Raw genomic sequence first — 19,483 nt, forward strand, 5'->3', positions numbered from 1 at the left:
ACAATGGAAGGTAGAGGGTAGAAATGGGAGCATCCTTCAGGGTCAGATACTGTGAAGTTCATAGTGGAGAGGGGAACTATGGTGTGTGTGTTGCAGAAACAGTTTGAAGCAAGAACAGTTCTAGAAGCGAGAACTGAATATAATGTGTATTACACTGCTAGAGCTACATCTAGAAGTCATAATTAGAAAAAAAAACAAGGAAGACAGCTATTAACTCTACTTCCCTGAACATATCTATTTTCAATAGAATTATTTCAACTTTTCAAAGATCTTAGAATTTGAGTGTACTTGCTAATCCTGACTCTGGTGAAATGACAGATATGTGAAACTGAAATACAAGCTTTGAAATATAAGCATATTTTCTATTGGCTACACAAGTTATAATTAAACACAGCTTTGGGGATATTAATACTTCTTTAAATTTTACAAAGTACTTTCACATCCATTCTGTAATTTGAACCTCACTACAGCTCTGTAGAGAGGGAAACATTATCACCATTTTATGGATAAGGAAAGGCAATCTTAGCTTGAAGATTGGCCCAAGGTGACTTGGCTAGTTGAAGAGCAGAAGTAGAACCTAGCTCTTCTAATTCATAGGTCAGTGTTCTCTTCAGTCTCCTATGTTTTATTTCATTAAGATTTAGGGAACAAATTAAAAATATTTCTCAGATGAAATGAGCTTCAAATCAAAATGAGCCTGTAAAAATAGATAGCATTTTGAAATGCTATAAATTGAAAACTCCAATCAAATTAGCCTTAAATCTAAATAATATCTGAAGCCCCAAACTACTTGCAGTTGGATTTGATCTGTATGTGTGTACAGGGATAAATTCATAACTATATCTCCTGATAACAAAATAATAGTTTGTTGTTAGCATGCTTTTGATTTGCATTGCCAATCTGTACCAGAAATATCCACTGTAAGAATTTATCTTTTTCTTTTTTCTTGAAGTATTCCTTACAGACAATAAAGTACCCAAATCTGAAGTGTAGAACTCAATGAAATTTTCATATGAGTAACCACCACCCATATCAAGACAGAATATTTCTGGTCCCCTAGAAGGTTCTCTCTTGCCTCCTTTTAGTCAGCATCTTTTCCCAAGGGCAACAACTACTCTGACTGCTATTATCATAGATTAACTTTTCCTGATTTCAAACTTTATATAAATAGAATTGTGTGTACTGTTTTGTGTCTGGTTTCTTTTTGTTTAACATAATGTATGTGAGATCTATCCATGTTTTGTGTATAGTATTAGTTAACTCTTTTTTGTTGCTGTGTACCATTTCCATGTATGATTTACCACAATTTATCCATTCTCCTTGTCTTATTCTATTCAGGCTGCTATAACAAAATTCCATAGACTGGGTGGATTAAGCAACAGACATTTTTTTCCCTCACAGTTCTGGAGGCTGGGAAGCCCTAGATCATGGCACCAGCAGATAGGTGTCAGATGAGGTCCCTCTTCCTTGTCTGCAGACGGCCCCTGTCTTACTGTGTCCTCATATGGTGGAGAGAGGTCATCTCTGATGTCTCTTTTTATAAAGGACACTAATCCCATTCATGAGGGCTCCACCCACATAACCTAATTACCTCCTGAAGACCCCACCTCTTGTACCATCACATTGGGGATTAGGGCTTCAACATGCAATTTTTGGGTGGACACAAGCATTCAGTCTATCGCACATGTGTAATAAGGCATTTGGGTTCTTTTTAGCTTTTGGATATTATGAATAAAGCTGCTATGAATGTTTTTGACCATATTTCTTGGTGGACATGAAAGTGAAAGTTGCTCAGTCATGTCCGACTCTTTGAAACCCCATGGACTGTAGCCTGCCAGCTCCTCTGTCCATAGAATTCTCCAGATAAGAATACTGGAGTGGGTAGCTGTTCCCTTCTCCAGGGGATCTTCCCAACCCAGGGATCAAATCCAGGTCTCCCACATTGCAGGCAGATTCTTTATTGTCTGAAGCACCATGGAAGCCCAGGAACACTGGAATGGGTAACCTATCCCTTCTCCAGGGAATCTTTCCTGACCCAGAAATCAAACAGGGGTTTCCTGCATTGCAGTCTTCTTTACCAGCTGAGCTACCAAGGAATGTGAGTTCTCATTTTTCTTGGCTATAAACCTAAGAGTGTACTTGCTAGGGTAGATGCAATAAAAGGACATTTTAGCTTTGAATTAATTTAACTTAGAATAATTTAACTTAATATTAATGAAAGAACTGATGGCTGAGAATAAGAAAAAGTCACTATGAAGAGCCACTTTTAGGGATTAAAAATGGGCCTGTGTTGTTTGATGTGTCAAGATATTAGAAAGTATTTTCACTGTGGTTGATGGGTTGAGTCTTTCATGCTTGTGGGTAGATAGATATTTATTTTTCTGGTGTCTGGTACATAGAGTGCACATCAGGGCTAAAGAACCATTTAAATACAAGTTGTATCTTTTTTTGGATGGGGTCAGATTGTCTTTTCTTGGGTAATGTGGCTCAAATCATCATAGAATAACATTGAAAAATCAAGTTCACTTTACAGAAATTTGTCTTAGGATGAACTTGGGGTACATCTTTTGTTTTGAAAGTAAAGGTACACATATAATTTTATGTAATCCAAAAAAGTTCAGTCTGGCAGTATAATTTTACATTACCTTGAAGGTAAAGAATTTTTAAACATCATATGTCTGCTAGCAACATTTACTAATGAAGTGTGATGTTGAAAGGGTGTGGGGAAAATTCCTGTGGTCTGGGAAGCGGGTGAGATGGCTGTAAACAGAGGAGAAAACTGGAAAAGTGCTCCAAATGAAGAGTACTGTTTCTGGGAAGAATTCAGAGTTTTTCCAGTTGTGCTGTACCACTGAATGTGTGGTAAGACAGAGACTCACCTTAACCCCTTCCTTGACAAAGAAGGTTTTTGAGCCTTTCTATTTCATTTTGTTTCTTAACTGAATTTAATTTAATAATGAATGTTAAAAAAAAAAACCCTACCTTACAGGCAATTATTTGCTGCACTGCTTGTATTCTGCAAATAGTGAAATACCTAGACTTCCTCTTGGATGTCTTTGAAACCCTCCAGGGGCTCCATGAAGCCTGGGTTAAATCCAGAATTTTTACCAAGGCTTCTAAGGCCAGTATCTCCGAGCCCTGTGTGTGTCCCATTAACCTCAACCTTTGATGGTCTCCATGTGGCATCACTATTCCAGTCTCTCAGCCCTCAGTGATTTGGTGCAAGTTTCTCCTCGACCTGGAACATCCTTCCTCTGCCCAATATGCTCAACTTTCATCCTTTAAGGATAAATCCTGCCGTCACCTTTCTCCCCAAAGCCTTCTCTGGACCCTAGACTGACTTACACGAACCTTTGTGGTTCTGCCCTAGCCCCACGTGCAGACACTGACCATACTGTATCAAAATGAACTCTCCTTTTCTTTCTCTTTCCATTAGACTTGACATTGCTTAAAATATGTCACTGTCCCCAGGGCCTAGCCCAGTTCTGGTCATATGAAGGGCACTCAGTAAAGGATTATTAAATCAATGTTTAGATGGACATATAAACCAGTTTTTGGACTTTAGTCCGTGTCCCCATTCATTCAATAAACATTTGAAGGCCCTTAGGGGAAAACTTACTGCAGGGCATTATGATCCGAGCTATAGGGGATACAGAGATGAACACTACATGGGCTGAGATGGGAGTACATTCCAACAGCAGAGAGATGACATGCCTGCAGATAACAATAACCTAAAGTACAAAGTGCCCAGTGCCATAAAGGAGATATAAATAAAGGACTATATATAGAGGCTTAGAGGAAGGAGCAAGTGCTTCTTTTGGTGGGAAGATTGAGGAAGAAATGTTCATAGAGAAGGTAGTATTTGAGGTAGGCATGCATGCTCAGTTGCTAAGTCATGTCCAACTCCTTGTGACCCCATGGACTACAGCCTGCCAGGCTGCTCTGTCGATGGGATTTCCCAGGCAAGAATATTGGAGTGGGGATCGTCTCTGGGGGATCTTCCTGAACCAGGAATCGAACCTGTGTCTCCTGCATTTCCTGCATTGGTAGGTGGATTCTTTACCACTGAGCCACCTGGGAAGCCACCTGTATTTGAAGTAGGAATTAAGTGAAAGTAGGACATGAATGAGCAAAGAGTCTCCCATGTATCACGTGGTTTATATTGTCTGAAAAGAGTAGATCTCATGAAGGAGTAATGAGCAGTGGGGAACAATTAGAAACGTAGGACGTGGCCGTATTGGAGAGGGTCTCAAATGCCAGGTCGATGAATTTGTGTTTGATTCCTATCCATTGGAGCAATCTTAGAAGTCCATGGAAGTTTCTGAGCAGCTTAGTGACATGGGTGGAGAAATCCTTTAAGATTAGTCTGACAAAGGTGTACTTTAGTGTTTTCTTTTTTTTTTTATTCAATATTTTTTTTTATTTTTTTATTAGTTGGAGGCTAATTACTTCACAACATTTCAGTGGGTTTTGTCATACATTGACATGAATCAGCCATGGAGTTACATGTATTCCCCATACCGATCCCCCCTCCCACCTCCCTCTCCACCCTATTCCTCTGGGTCTCATTATTAGGTAATTAATTGCTAAGCTAATAATTAGTTTTACTAAATAGTGTGGAAAAACTCCAAGGCCTGTAGCTCCTTGACATTTTTGCAGTAGTCCTTTCTCATTGGAAATGTAGATGAGGTAAGAAATCTTATGACTGATTAGTTCTGAGAGATGAACATTGAAATTGACAGGGGAGAGAAACACTATCAAGTCAGAAATGGCTCATAAATATGCATAGACATATAAAGTGTTGTTTGCTTAGCAACCGTGTCCAAAACATTGCCTTCAGCTGTCCGGAAAAATCCAGACACGGTATATGAATTATATTGTTAATATTTATTCCTTTGGGGGTAGTTTAGATCATTTGCAGTTAAAAATAACTACACTGTTCGAACCTCAGACTGTCTACTCTTAGTCTCCCCTATAAACAGTGGGTATTGCATTGTCAGTCTGCTTTATAGGATATTATATAATCAGAGTATCTGGTTTCTTGCCACCTTAGGCCAGGCCTTCAACACTTCATGCCTGGAATATTACAACTTTCTCCTTGGTCTCCCTCTCTCTAGTGCCTTACATCCAGCTTTTATCATAGCTGCAAAATATAGTGGGAAGAATACTGAATGGAGAATAAGATTAACTCAGTTTGAACCCTGGTTATACTGTTCATTAACTATAAAACCCTGGGCAAGTCATATCACCTGAGACTCAACAGAAGGTCATGAAAGTAATGATCCTTGCCATGGCTATCTCAAGGGGCTGTCACAGGATCATGTGAAAGCACTCTGAACACTGTTAATGGCTTTACTGAGACGTAGATGCAACTGCTTGCTTTCCACTCTCTACAATCCAGTCCCAAGCCACCTATTTAATCCCATTGCTCAGTATTCTCTGGAACCTGTCCCCATCTCTGACATGCACGTAAGGTGTTCCTCTCATCTGGAATATTCTCCACACTCATCTCTGCTCATTTAGGGACCAAGTGGTAATCTAGGGACCAGTTCACATCCTACATCCCCCTTGAAATCTTCCCTGATGACTCTAATACTCGGGGACTTCCCCCACTTCTGAATTTTTGACAGTACTTAGTTATTATCAACACTTGCCTATGTACATTACCTTTTATTTTTAGCTCTTTCCTTTTACCTAAGGTTCATGTGTTTAACTAGATTATGACTTTATGATGCCTTTGCTTGTTCATTTAACATTTAGTGAATGTGTATGAGGATGTTTCCCCTGTATTTCTCACAGAACCAAGTATGGAACTTAATAAACAATTGCTGGCTCATTTATTTAGAAATTCACACAGAATCTCTTAAGAAAGAGACAAGTGAACCTATCTTCTTTTCTAAGAGCTTGGAGTACCCCTACTAACAACCTACCCTACCGTCACCTCCAGTAGAATCATAGAAACACTGTTAGAATAGGACTGCAATAGAACTGTGATGACAAAACTATTCTACAACTGTGCTGTCCAGTATGGTAGCCACTAGCACATGTGGCTGTTGAGTACTTGAAATGTGGCTAATGCAACTAACTTAATTTTTAGTTGTGTTTAACTTGAATTAATTTAAATGTAGGCAGCTGCACGTGGTTACCGTATTGGATAGCATAGGTCTAGACCAGTGATATTCCAACTTCTTTAATCCAAGAATACAATGATAAATACATTTTATATTTCAATCCAGTTTAAATACACACAACCAACTGATGAGTTATGATGTGCTGTTTGAAAACATATGCTTGTCATTTTGTAGATGGAGAATCAAGGCCCAAAGAAGTGCAGTAAGTTTTCCAAGGCCACATAGCTAGTTAGTGGCAGAGTGGGACTAGAACTTACATTTTAGGATTCTTAAGCTAGAGCTATTTTCAGGAGGGATATGGAATGACTCCACCTTTTCTTCACCATGACAAAATAAAAGCCACTCCCAATGTTTTTCTTTTTAATGTTAGAGAAAAAACATTTGACACACTCATTCTTACTAAATATTGTCATATTGTCTTGCTTCCTACATGAAACATGGGCTCTGTATTTGAGTATTGCTGCTTTTTGGTTTGGATACTGTCCAAAATTAAAGATACATACAATGGAGGCTTGCTGTGGACCCACTGGATGATGTGACACTGGCACTAATGTGAAATGGCCTTCCTTGGGAATACAGCCATGCTTTCCATAAAAACAGATTGATTCTTAAGGACAACAAAACCCACTGATGAAGAATCAAGGTGATTCTCACCTCAGTTTGTGGAATTTGCCTCAAATCTTGAATTATAAAGTGACCAAATACTTTTTCTCCTTCCCTCCTCCTCCCTCCAATATGCTACCCTCTTTATATGCCTTATCAACAAAGATAACCATTATAAAAGTGGCATCTTTTTATTCTTCTGAAAAGTGCATCTTTTCAAAAAGATCAGAGTTACCATATCAAAAGCAGAAAGAGGCAGCCATCTAGAGATTCAGTAGTCTCTGTGGTAAGTGCATTCCTGACCCATTTGTACATGGAATTCCATTTCCTCATGGGTGTATCTAAAGGTGTTTCAGGTAGCAAACAGCAGGCAATAATTGTCCCTAAGTGTAAAAAACAAACAAAATATACTTTACAAGATGATAAGCTTTTCAAACTTGTCACTTTAAAGAAAACCAGAAAGATTCCATTTTTTAAATTGCATTTGATTCTACCATTGTTGACAATAAGATGAACTGACTGAAATCTTTAAGAAATGTTGTATCTTGAGGGGCCAAATTTCTATGGTCCAGTTGCTTTTTCTAGCTGAAAACCAAAGGGTCTTATCACTTAGCAATGGTTCCCTTGACAACTGGACTGGTTATCTCTGCCGACTCATCCTGAAATCTGTCAGGTGCAGATTCCTGTCTTGCACCAACACCAATACTAGTCAGTTCAGTAGAATCTTAAAAAGTCATAAACTTTAGCTGACTAACTCTTTGGCTAAGATTTTCTAGCCTAAGTCTAAAAATGACAGGATTCTTTTCTTAGGGTGTCAGAGTTTACACTGGTCTGTAGAGAAATTATTCAAGTCTTTGGCATTCTTTGACAATCCAGCATCACTAAGGTGTGATTCGCTGAATAAATTCAAGGAAACTTGCAGTTTTGAACATGAAAATCCCATGTGAAATGCTAAGAATTGCTATCTAGTTCTTTATTTTCAAAATTCTTGGTTGTCAGAAAAGCAGGGCACTGGGAGGAAGAGAAATGAAAATGGGGGCAGGGCCTATGCACAGACGAGCAGAGGCTGAGAAGACCAGGATACTACATGGACCCAGGAGGAAGGGGATGAAGGTACATTTTAGGCTGAGTTTTATTCTTCTGGATTCCTCCTGCCTTCCTCAGCTCTGTTAATCAACCTGCTATCTACCAGGCACCTCTACGTGACCCCTGTGCAGGTTGATTTTCCTCTGCATTTTTTATAACCTCTCATTCCTTTGTCAAGCAAATCCATGAATCCAACATGTTCTGGTTGGATCAAGATTATTATCCCCCTACCCCCCACCACTATGTGTTTTCTGCTACCATTTCATTATACTTGAAAAATGCAAGTTATTTTTTACTCTCTGTCTCACTTTTCCTAGACCCATCCCACATGCTTGCCAAATCCTTTTGGTGTTCCCCCAACCAGGAGTTTCTTCCCTTCCCCTATCCCACTTTTTTTTAATCTTTTTTTCACTAAGGTTCCGCTTTTTTTTTTTTTATTAAATTTTTGGCCACACTGCTTGGCATGTAGGATGTCAGTTCCCTGACTAGGCACCGAACCTGTGCCCCCTGCAGTGGGAGCATTGAGTCTTTTTTAATATTTTTAGTTTTTAAATGTATTAATTTTTAGTTGGAGGATAATTACTTTACAATATTGTATTGATTTCTGCCATACATCAACATGAATCAGTACACATGTGTCCCCTCCCTCTTGAACTTCCCTCCTACCTCCCACTCCATCCCACCCCTCTAGGTTGTCATAGAGCACTGGGCTTGAGCTCTATCATACAGCCAATTCCCACTGGCTGGGAAGCACAGAGTCTTAAGCACTGGACTGCCAGGGAAGTCCTGAGGCTCAGCTTTAATGCTACCTTTTCAGGTTGTTGAAGGTCCTTTCATCCCCAAATTAATCATTTGTCGCCTTCCACATCACTTTCCTTTTTAAAATTGAAATGTAGTCGATTTACAATATTAGTTTCAGGTATACAGCACTGTGATTCAATATTTTTACAGCTTATACTCTATTAAAAGCTACTACAAGATGATAGCTATAATTTCCTCTGCTATATGCAATATATACTTGTTGCTTCTCTATCTTATACATAGTAGTTTTTATCTCTTAATCCCATACCCCTAATTTGCCCTTCTCCTCTCCTCTCTCCCCTTTGGTAACCATTAATTTGTTTTCTTTATCTGTAAGTCTGTTTCTGTTTTACATATATATTTGCATTATTATTTTTTATATTGCACATATAAGTGATGTCATACTGCATTTGTATTTATCTCGCTTATTTCACTAAACATAGTATTTTCTAGGTCTATCCATGTTGCTGCAAATGGCAGTATTTTGTCCTTTTTATGACCAAGTAGTATTCCATTGTATCTATATATACCACATCTTCTTTATTCAGCTGTTGATGGACTCTTGGGTTGCTTCCATATCTTGGCTATTGTACATAGTGCTGCTGTGAATTTTGGGGTGTATGTATCTTTTTTAGTGTTTTCGTTTTTTCTAAGTATATTATCAGGAGTAGCATTGCTAGATCATGCGGTAGTTCTGTTTTTAATTTATTGAGGAACCTCCATACTGTTCTCCATAGTGGCTGCACAAATTTACCTTCCCACCAGCAGTGTACACAGGTTCTCTTTTCTTCACATTGTTTCCAACATTCGTTATTTGTAGGCTTTTTGATAATAGCCATTCTGACAGGTGTGAGATCATATCTCCTTGTTACTTTGATTTGCATTTCTCTGATAATTAGTGATGTTGAGTATCTTGTCATATAGCTGTTAGCCATCTGTATGTCTTCTTTGGAAAAAAGTCTGTTCAGGTCTGCTCATTTTTAAATCATTTAAAATTAGTTTTTACCATTTTTTAATCATTTTGTGTTCTTGATGTCATATCATAGTCTATATTGTCAGTATTATCCCTTTACTGTTTATTGTAGATATAATTGCTTATACAGTTTTTTTGTCTTTTAATTTACATACTGGCTTATTTAAGTGTTTGACCCCAGTCCTTACTACATATTTGCCTTTCCTAGTGGGATTTTCCCTTTACTATAGATTCTTACTACTTTTCCATTTAGAAAAGACCCTTCAGCTTTTCTTTTATTGTACGTTTAGTACTGAGAAACTCTTAATTTTTGTTTATCTGAGAAGTTCTTTATTTCTCCTTCTAAATGATAATTTTCTGGGTAGATTGTCGTAGGTTGCAAGTTTTTACCTTTTAGCACTTTAAATATATCATTTCACTCCTTTCTGGCCTGCAAGGTTTCTGCAGAGAAATCAGCTGATAGCCTTATGGAGGTTGCCTTGCAAATGACTCTTGTTTTTCTCCTGCTGCCTTTAGAATCCTGTCTTTATCATTCACTTTTGCCATTGTAATATGATAAATGTTGGTGTGGGTCTATTTGAATTTATCTTATTTGGGATCCTGTGTGATTCCTATACCCGTATATCTTTTTCCTTCTTTAGGTTTGGGAGTTTTCAGGCATAATTTCTTCAAATACATTTTTTATCTTCCTTTCTCTCTCTTCTCCTTCTGGAACCCATATAATGCGAATGTTTGGATGCTTAATGTTATCCCAGGAATATCTTCAATTGCTTTATTATTTTTTTTTAATTTGCTTTTCTTACTGCTGTTCTGATTGGTTGTTTTCCATTTTTCTGACTTCTAGATCACTTACGTGTTCCTCTGTATTACTTTGTCTGCTGTTCATTCCTTCTAGTGTGTCTTTTATTTCAGCTATTGAATTATTCATTTCTGACTGGGTCTTCTTTATATTTTCTAGTTCCTTGCTGAAATGTTCTCTGATTACATCAACTGTTTTCCCTAATTCAGTTAACATTTTTATTACCAATGTTTTGAATTCTTTATCTTGTAACTTTTTTTATTTCTTTTTTAAATCTGTTTTCTTTCTCTTTCATTATTTTTCAGGGATTTTCTCCTGCTCTTTCAATTGAGAGTAGTTACTCTGCCTTTTCATTCTGCTTGACTTTCTTGCCTCTATGAGTTTAGGTGAAACAGTTGTCTACTGCAGTCTTGAAAGTATATTTTTCGGTGGAACCATCTCTCTACTGTGTGTGCCCACTGTGTTTGGTGTGAGAGCTAGATTTGATGTGAACACAAGTCATTCTCGGTGGAGCCATCTCTATACAGACTGTGTGTGCTCAATGCCTTTGGTGGGAGAGCTGGATTTGATGTGCACACAAGTCACATCTTTCCTCAGTGCACTGGCCACTATCACCTAGGTAATGGGTGTGACTGGAGACAGAGCCGCTAGAGCTGGTGGTGAGTGTGAGATGGGGCTTCCTCTCTGCTCAGTGGCTGTCACCACCCTCTCAGGGGTGGGGCCTGAGCTGACTCTGTTTTTCTCTTCTCCTCACACTAGGACCTTTGCCCCAGAGAAGGGGAATGCTAAAGCAAGTGGGGCCCCATATGCTGACTGCCTGTCCACGGCTTCACTCAGGCATAGCTTCTGGTGCAGATCCCCTTTGTCCCTCACAGCCTTCACCACCCCTGCCCTGTTATGGAACCTGTCTACAGGAAAGACGGAGCCTGTGTGAACTCTCCACGTCTATTAGGAGGTCAGTGTGGTACAGTGGCCGCTGTCAGACATCTGGGGGGTTCTGAGGCACTGCTTCAGTAAGAGCTAAGAAAGTTCTACTCAGACCTCTGTGTCCTATGGTTGAATCTTTTCCTCTGTCGTGGGCACCCCAGATCCAGTTCAGCACTATGGCATGGGTTGAGCAGGACCAGAGTATTCACTGGTCTCAGGCTGGCAGGCATGGCAAAATGGTCACAGGAAACCCAGAGCTGCTAGGGCAGACCTCTCTCTGCCTTGCCTCAGGGGCAGATCTCCATTGTCTCTCACAGCTGTTCACTGTCCCCAGCCTTAGCTGTTCCTGCCCTGTTGTGGAACTGCTCCATACGGCAGGCGGGGGCTTTGTGACCACTCTGTGTGTATCAGGGTGGGGGACGAGCTGTGGTGGGGTGGCTGCCATCTGAGATCTGGGTGACTTCTGGGGGTTGCTGTTTGAGTAGGTGTCAACAATGGCTATTGCTGCCCCACTCAGGCATTACCCTGGGACTTGGTCACCTCTGTGTCCCATGGTCAAGTCCTTTCCCTGGTTATGGCTTCCCAGATCCAATTGCTGTGCCATGACGTGAAATGGACAGGATGGGAGTGTTGCTCGGTACTTTGGGCTGGGGTACATGGCTAGCTGGTTGTTGGAAACCCAGCGGGCTCAGAGCAGATTTTTTTCTGCCCTGCCTCAAAGACAGCCAGTGCATGCCCTCCTCATGAGTGGAGTCCAGTCCTCTGGCCAGCTAGGGGGGCTTGTCTTCTCTACATAGGACCCCAGGTCTGGGACACCCAGTCTGTGGCTTGACCTGATCGCTGTCCACCTTTGCAACCTCCCTTTTCTTCTGATTCCCCTCCCAAGGGCACAGGTCTTGACTTAATTACTTTTCTTCCCTTCCTACTGGATTATGTGTGGATTGTTCTTACAACAGGAGTGCTTCTGCCAGTTTCCAGTTAGTTTCAGTGAGAATTGTTCCATGTGTAGATGTATTTTTGATGCATTTGTAGCGGGAGTAGGCTACACTTCTTCTTACTTCACCATCTTGATCTCTTTTCTCTCACTTTCCTTTCTTATAGTACTTACTGTTTGTTTTCAGACCCATCCTCTCTACTAGATTAAATGCTTTGGACGATGGAGGCTACATCTCAGTGATGTCTTTTCCATTGTGCTTAGCATATAGTGCGTATATGCCTGCTAAGTTGCTTCAGTCGTGTCTGACTCTTTGCGACCCTATGCCCACCAGGCTCCTCTGTCCATGGGATTCTCCAGGCTAGAATACTGGAGAGGGTTGCCATGCCCTCCTCCAGGGGATCTTCCCAACCCAGGGATCGAACCCACATCTCTTAGGTCTCTTGCATTGGCAGGTGGTTTCTTTACCAGTAGCACCACCTGGGAAGCCCCCTTAGCACATAGTAGGTACTGTGTAAAAGTTGATGGAATGAATATATCAATGTATATTCAGCCCTTACCATACCTGTCTCCTGTGACCATTTTCTCATGATTTTGAAGGTGTGACCTGACAATATGTTGAATGTGTGTATATTAAACTAGTAAATATACCAAAAAGGAAACAGACTGACAGAGAAAAAGTGAGTGGTTACTAGTGGGGAGAGAAATGTGGGAAGGGGAAGATAAGGGTAATGGGTTAAGGCACAAAGTACTTTGTAATAAGCTGCAAGTACATATAGTACAGAACAGGGAACATAGTCAATATTTTACAATAACTATAAATGGTATGGGCTTCCCTGGTGGCTCAGATGGTAAACAACCTGCCTGCAATGCAAGAGACCCAGGTTCGATCCCTGGATTGGGAAGATCCCCTGGAGGAGGAAGTAGCAACCCATTCTAGTATTCTTGCTGGAGAATCTCATGGACAGAGGAGCCTGGCGGGCTATAGTCCATGGAGTCACAAAGAGTTGGACATGACTGAACGACTAACACTTTCACTTTTATTTTTCACAAGCAAGATACTCTGTGGTCTCTCAGGCTTTTTCTGGCCCTGAGACTCTGTGACCTTTTGATTTCCCTTTAGAGTCTTTTTATTGTTTGTGGGGAAAGAAACCCCCACAGAATCTAGGAGACTTGATGTACAAGCTTTGTTAAGTGCTATTAGAAAGTCTGTTATTTAAAGTGATTTTTTTCATTTACTTGCCATTTTACAAAATAACCCTTACAAATGTAGTCAGTCACTGGAAAGCAAATTATTCAAGTAAGTCATCAGCAAAAATAGCAGAGTGAAGACTTCTGAAAATTCTACCCGTAATAGAAATCAAAAGAATTGGCAAAAATGATCAGAACCAACTTTTGCAGCACTCTGGAAATTAACCAAAGGTTTGCACCAATCTGTGGAATATTCATTTATTCATGAAAAATGACTGCCTTATAATAGTCAGCTTTGTGGCATTTTCACTTGTGCTATGCCCATCTTTTGCTCTCCAGCTTTGCAGTGGCCTTGAGAATTCACAGCTTGCAACCATAGGGAAAGCCAGCAACCTGGTAACCCCTGGAGGATGCAGAACAGGTTTGAAACTCCTGTAAATCCTCATTTCTAGAGAACTGTCATTATTTGATCTGTCTGGCGATTCCCCAGAAAACCCCACATGTAAAACTTTATTTGTCCTGACTTGGAGGTGCAGATAGCCTCCCCCTCTCTGGGTTGGGGGGTGTTTTACTGGAAAACTATTAGAGGCAACTGATTAACTTCACAGCTATTTGAGGAGTAGATAACAAAAAAGTTTGAAATGTAAAGCTGAAGAATAATATATTTGTTGGGAAAACAACAAATTTGTTTGAAAAGTTCAGGCATATTCTTGGGAACCTAGAGGACCACATGCCTACTCAGGGATGTGTGCAGTCTCAAGGCTATGTACTTGCTCAGGAAAGACCTGAGAAGTCCCTCAGCTCTCACTCTGGCTGACCTGGAGCTCTGTATAAGCAGAAAGGGAAGACTAAGGCAGAGTTAATCAACTGCCTGGCTGAGTGTTGAAGGCATGCCCTAGCATGTACACAGAGCGTCTTGGCCAAGACTGGGAGACTTTTTGGTCCCAGGAGCTTATGGAAATCTCTTTCTCAGTTATTATTTGACTACTAACCTAACCCAGCAGAGACTTCATTCTTTTTAATGATTATTAAAGTAGAATGGAACAGAGTGAAGCCTGTTGCCCATCAGACCTTATTGAAGCTGATTCTTGGTCCACCAAGCTGCAATGTTTGTAGCTCTGCCTGTATAGTTCCTATGTCTTTAAACAGGTTGAAAGGGCAAGGAGCTCATATAAGTCTGATGCCTTGTTTGTTAATTTTAAGGTAAGACAAACGTAGTTTATGAAAATTTCTTTCAGAAGGATTGGTGTTAGTGAGAACTGATTTGTTTGGAAATGCCATTTCACTTCTGCACCTCAACCACAACCCGGTTGGCTTCTTCATCTTTCTGAGTTCTTGTGGAAGATCAAGTCCGCTTTCCTCCCCAGACTCCCTTTTATACACTCTCCTCATGTTATCGCTCTGTACTTCTGTTAATCTCATCTAGTCTGGCTTTCTTTTGTTTCATCCCTGTAGCTTTCAACTCAGGCTGGTTATGGGCTGACACACTGCATTCTTGGAGTCTATTTCCTAAGAGGAGACTCTGGAAGAATAGAAACTGTAATTGCCCTTTTTCCTGGCCTGGGGGTGAGGGGTGTAAGAGCAAGAGGAAAATTCGTTGGCTATCATTTTGGTCAGAGCCATCTCAAATGAAGCAGTGCAGTTCTCACAGGCTGTAAGGAGCTGTACTAATTTGACCAGATAACTGGGCAATGACTCACTGAGACAGGGTTGGCAATAGAGAATTTTTTTTTCAGCCAGTACTAAAAAAAGACCCAAGGCTTATATGCATGCATGCTGTACATTCATCCAATACCACCTTCCTCATCCCTACCAGGGGAATGCCAGAGAGGTTGCCCCTTTCCAACATTTCTCTCAAATTGCTTCTTTTTCTGACTCACCCCTCCCCTCTGCGCCCCTTTTCTAGGCTGCACTGGATGTTTGTTTTAACCTGATTTCTCTTGCCTGTGAGGGGTGGAGAATAGGGTGGGAAGGTACACAGTGTGATTTACGCCACCTCTGTCCACCACCTCCTGGGGATGGCCTGACCTGGATGATCATTTTTAGCCTGCTATTTCCTGAGCATGGGCCAGGGGCTGCGGCCAGGGGCAGAAAGGCTAAGACTGTGACACAAGCTCCCTGGCAGATTTGGCAGTGATAAGTTTTCACTGGGGAATGAAATGGCTGTCTCATTTCTAACTTCTGTACATTGGAAATAGCGCCATGGCTGTGACCCTAATGATGAAAACATCTTGAGGAGAAAGGCTACCTAAATCCCTGAGAGACTGGACTTCTGTCACATATTTCAAGAAGAGCAGTATCCCCGGGTAGCTGTGTTTCTAAAATTATAACTTCAAACAAATTATGACTTCAATGTATACAAATTATACAAAGTATAATGTCAGCTTCCAACTGAGTAGTCTGTTTTCATGATCAGATAAGACTCATCTATTTATTTCTATGAAAGACCATTTATTTCTATGAAAACAGCATGCTCCTGCCTTAGAAAACAAAGCCAGAAGAAAGCAATTTGTCCTTTCAAGTGAGCTAAACACATCCCACAATGATATTTTTTTATAGGGAACTATTCCCTTGGCGCTCTTAGGGGCTGATCTGGGAGAGCCCTTGCAGCTACTAGTAGCTGCACAAAATGGCCCCTACTGGCTCTGAGCTCCCATCTCTGTAGGATCTAGGAGCCTCCAGTTGCCGAGATGATAAGATGTGTGCTCGGTTGTCTCAGCTTTGAACTTGAAATATGATTTGTCATTGAAATAGCACTATAAACTATGAAATATACTAACAATTTCATTTTTCTGCTTATAGGTTAAGATAGATTTTTCTGGGCTGGCTTGGAAACTTATTTACCACCTATGATATTCTTTCTCTCAGAAAATTACTGGCTTGGCCAAAAGGTTTGTTCAGGTTTTCCCGCAACATCATATGGAAAAATCCGAATTAACTTTTTGGCCGAGTCAGTACTTGAAACTTTTGTGATAAGATCCTTCCCTTCACAAGTCAATCTTGAGTCTTTTAGCAGATCCTTTCCCCGCAGGCGGTACAGAAGTGAATTTTAACTCATCCCACATTACCTGGACATAAGTTCTGAGAGTGTGGCCTATGAACTTATGAGATTTAATTGTATTTTGTTCAGTTCCTTTCTGTTGAGAGATAACCATGGTCATTTGCGAATCCCAAGAACAAGTTCTATTTATAGCTGCTTCAAGATTCTTCTTTGCAGAAGTTGTAAGTGAATAAAACACTAACTTACTGATAAAACATCTGGACTTCCAGCTAAAATATTACATTTTCAGAGCTGTATATATAGTGTTTCAGGCTTGTCATAGCCCCCTTCTAAGCCACTGGCTGCTAGAAACCTCACATTAGTCCCTGGGGTCTGATTAGACATGGAAAGGGGTCAGGTATGCAGGTACTATTGTGTCACCTTGTACTACACTCACACTAGGACAAGCTAGAAAGTGGCTGTTTACAAAGAAAGCCCCATTGGAAAAAAAGGTTTGATGTAATTGTGACCAAAACATCACTCAGAGATGGTGCCAAATGGGACCATGATAAAAGGAAGGTCTAAACAGGTGGTCAAAAGGAAATCCCTCTCTTAAAAGATTTTGAGGCCCCATAAGTGTCTTCATTTCTCAAGCAGGAGGATTTGCTTCCATTAGATTCCAGTGGTGAATCTAAAAAAAATCTAATTTTTACCTTCAGGAGAAAGGTAATGATTAATAAATCATAGAAGCAAGTCCCCTGTATTACATTTTGCTTACGTTTCTTTCCTTTTCAGTTTTATCCAAGTATGAAAACCAGATTACTATTTTTGCTGACTACCTAGAAGAGTTTCCAGATACAAATGAGCTGGTATGGATCTTGGGAAAACAGCATCTTCTTAAAACGGGTAAGGTTTGGTTGCATTTGTCTGTGAGAACCCAAATGAGGTGGGTGCCTGAGGTCAAAGTCCTACCCTGTTTTCCTTCTTGGGTTGATAAGGGGTTAATGCTACTGCTAGGCAGATTTACTTTACAGCCAGAGGAGTTTAAGCCTCCGGCCCCTTTCTTGCATGCAAGGACCCTTCTGAGGCCCTAGCAGTGTGTTCACATGATCATAGGTATTTGTACAATTTGAAAAAGTCATATTTTTTTTTTCCTTAAAGGAGAACCCCCCAATTCTATAAGCCTCGGGTTTCAAAAAACATGGACCGGCTCCAGGTATTACTAACCAGTATCTAGTCCTTGATGACTACATACTTCTCATTCCTCTCATGTCCTTTTCTCCCCATTATATAGATGAGGAAACTGAAGCTCAGAGAAGTTAAGTAACAAGGCCACACAGTTGATAAGCAGCAGAATCAGGGCTCAAACCCAGGCAGAGCATGACTCCAGAAGTCTTACTCTTGACCATTTTACGTCTGCTTCCCATACTGTGCTAGGCACTGGCGACATGAAGGGGAAGAAAAATCCAGACAGCTCAGCTTTCTGATTTGTTCAAAGGAAAGGCAGAAGAGAAAATAGAGAGTAATGGTTAAAACTGAATTTCCTTTTCTTCTTTTAAAGTGCAATGACTATAAATTCTGTACAGAATTACAAATATAGATGTGTTGTTGAGAAGGGTGAGAGAGAAGACTAAGAAAGACAGAAGCACATCTAAGTACAGATGGACATGTGGAAGCCATATTTGTGGCCACTGAAGTAAATTTACGCTGTAAAATATATACAGGAAAGCATGCTTTGAAAAAAATAACGAAAGCATTTGTAATGTTATATCTCCATTTAGATTACAAATGCCAGTGCACTAGGTAGTATTGATAAATTTCTTACACACTTAATTTGCTTAGCAGGGACATCTTTTTAGTTTATGTGCATACACACATGCCAACAACCTATCCCTCGTTTTATGTAACAGACCATGGATGCTAGTGAGAGATCCAGCCAACCATCAGGCAGGGGCTGACTGCCTTGTCAATAGGTTACCCAGGATCCTTGCTTTTCTTAGTCCTTGTATTTTGGCCACGTGATCTCAGTGTTAAGTACCTGCTGGGGCTATGGAGCTCAGTGAGGAGATAGGAGCCACTCAGCATCATTGTAGCCAGTAGCTCTGGTCAAAATATAGGTGGGAGGAAATACTGAAATTATTTGGCTAAAATGAGATTGGGTTTCCTATGAATTTCCCTTAGCCTCGTAACAATGGAAATGACTGGTTATTTGAAATTGAGTTTGCCCCTGGCTCAGAAATCAAAGACAGATATCTTTAGATGGGATACGGTGATTTAATTTTAATTTCACATTTAATTACAGAAAAATCTAAGCTGTTGTCTGATATAAGTGCTCGTCTATGGTTTACATACAGGAGGAAATTTTCACCAATTGGTATGTATATCATTTGTTATACTGTGCTTTCTTCCTTGTAGATAGCTTTCCTGAGGTTATAAGTGATATCACGGAAACCTCAGAATTAACAACTCACTATGGCGAAGAATTTAGTTTGGGGGAGTAGTTGATTAAGTCTTATGCTTCATACAGAAGTTTCATTGCTGATGTGCCTCAGCATGTATGGTTCCATGGTGTTAATGTGTAATGCCGGTTTACTTTTGAGCCCACCTCCAAATGTTTGGGCACTAGAGATATTGTTTTAAGTCTAAGAGTAACAAAACATTCAAACTTTTAATTTGATACAATCCACTACTTTATGGAGTTATTTGATTATTAAAGATGACTGTACCTTGAAGGAAAGAAAATAATTCTCTTGCTTTTTTTTTTTCCTTTCCTATGATATGAAAACACTTTGCCACTGAGAAATGAATTATAGTGGATATCCTTGGAGCTAATTCTAGGCAGTTAAGAGTACCAGCTGCTGTCTAGAAAAAAGGATAGTTTAATGAGCTAAGTGAATAGGATCCCTCCAGAGAAAATTTGTAAAATGTTTGCAAACAGGCTACTTCTTTCTGATCTTGTGGTCCTATAGAAAAGGATCACCAAACTCACTTGGTGGAAGCTATTCTCCTAGAGGAAACCTGTCTGACTTATTTTGTTTGGGGACTGGACCTAATAACT

At 40.2% G+C, this 19,483-nt stretch overlaps 1 protein-coding gene across 4 annotated transcripts in view; it reads left to right on the forward strand.

The window, feature by feature from the left end:
- The window catches only part of ATG4A (autophagy related 4A cysteine peptidase), a 73,056-nt gene that overhangs the window by 24,372 nt on the left and 29,201 nt on the right, over nt 1–19,483 (forward strand). For 3 of the 4 annotated variants that reach the window (XM_043895355.1, XM_043895352.1, XM_043895354.1), the window contains exons 2-3: nt 17,221–17,331; nt 18,728–18,799. In XM_043895355.1, the coding sequence (XP_043751290.1) occupies nt 17,221–17,331; nt 18,728–18,799 (183 nt within the window). Of the gene's footprint in view, nt 1–11,152; nt 11,349–17,220; nt 17,332–18,727; nt 18,800–19,483 lie in introns of all 4 variants that reach the window. The other variant, XM_043895353.1, reaches the window with a different exon arrangement.

Source organism: Cervus elaphus, chromosome X (assembly GCF_910594005.1).
Source record: "Cervus elaphus chromosome X, mCerEla1.1, whole genome shotgun sequence".
NCBI lineage: Eukaryota > Metazoa > Chordata > Mammalia > Artiodactyla > Cervidae > Cervus > Cervus elaphus.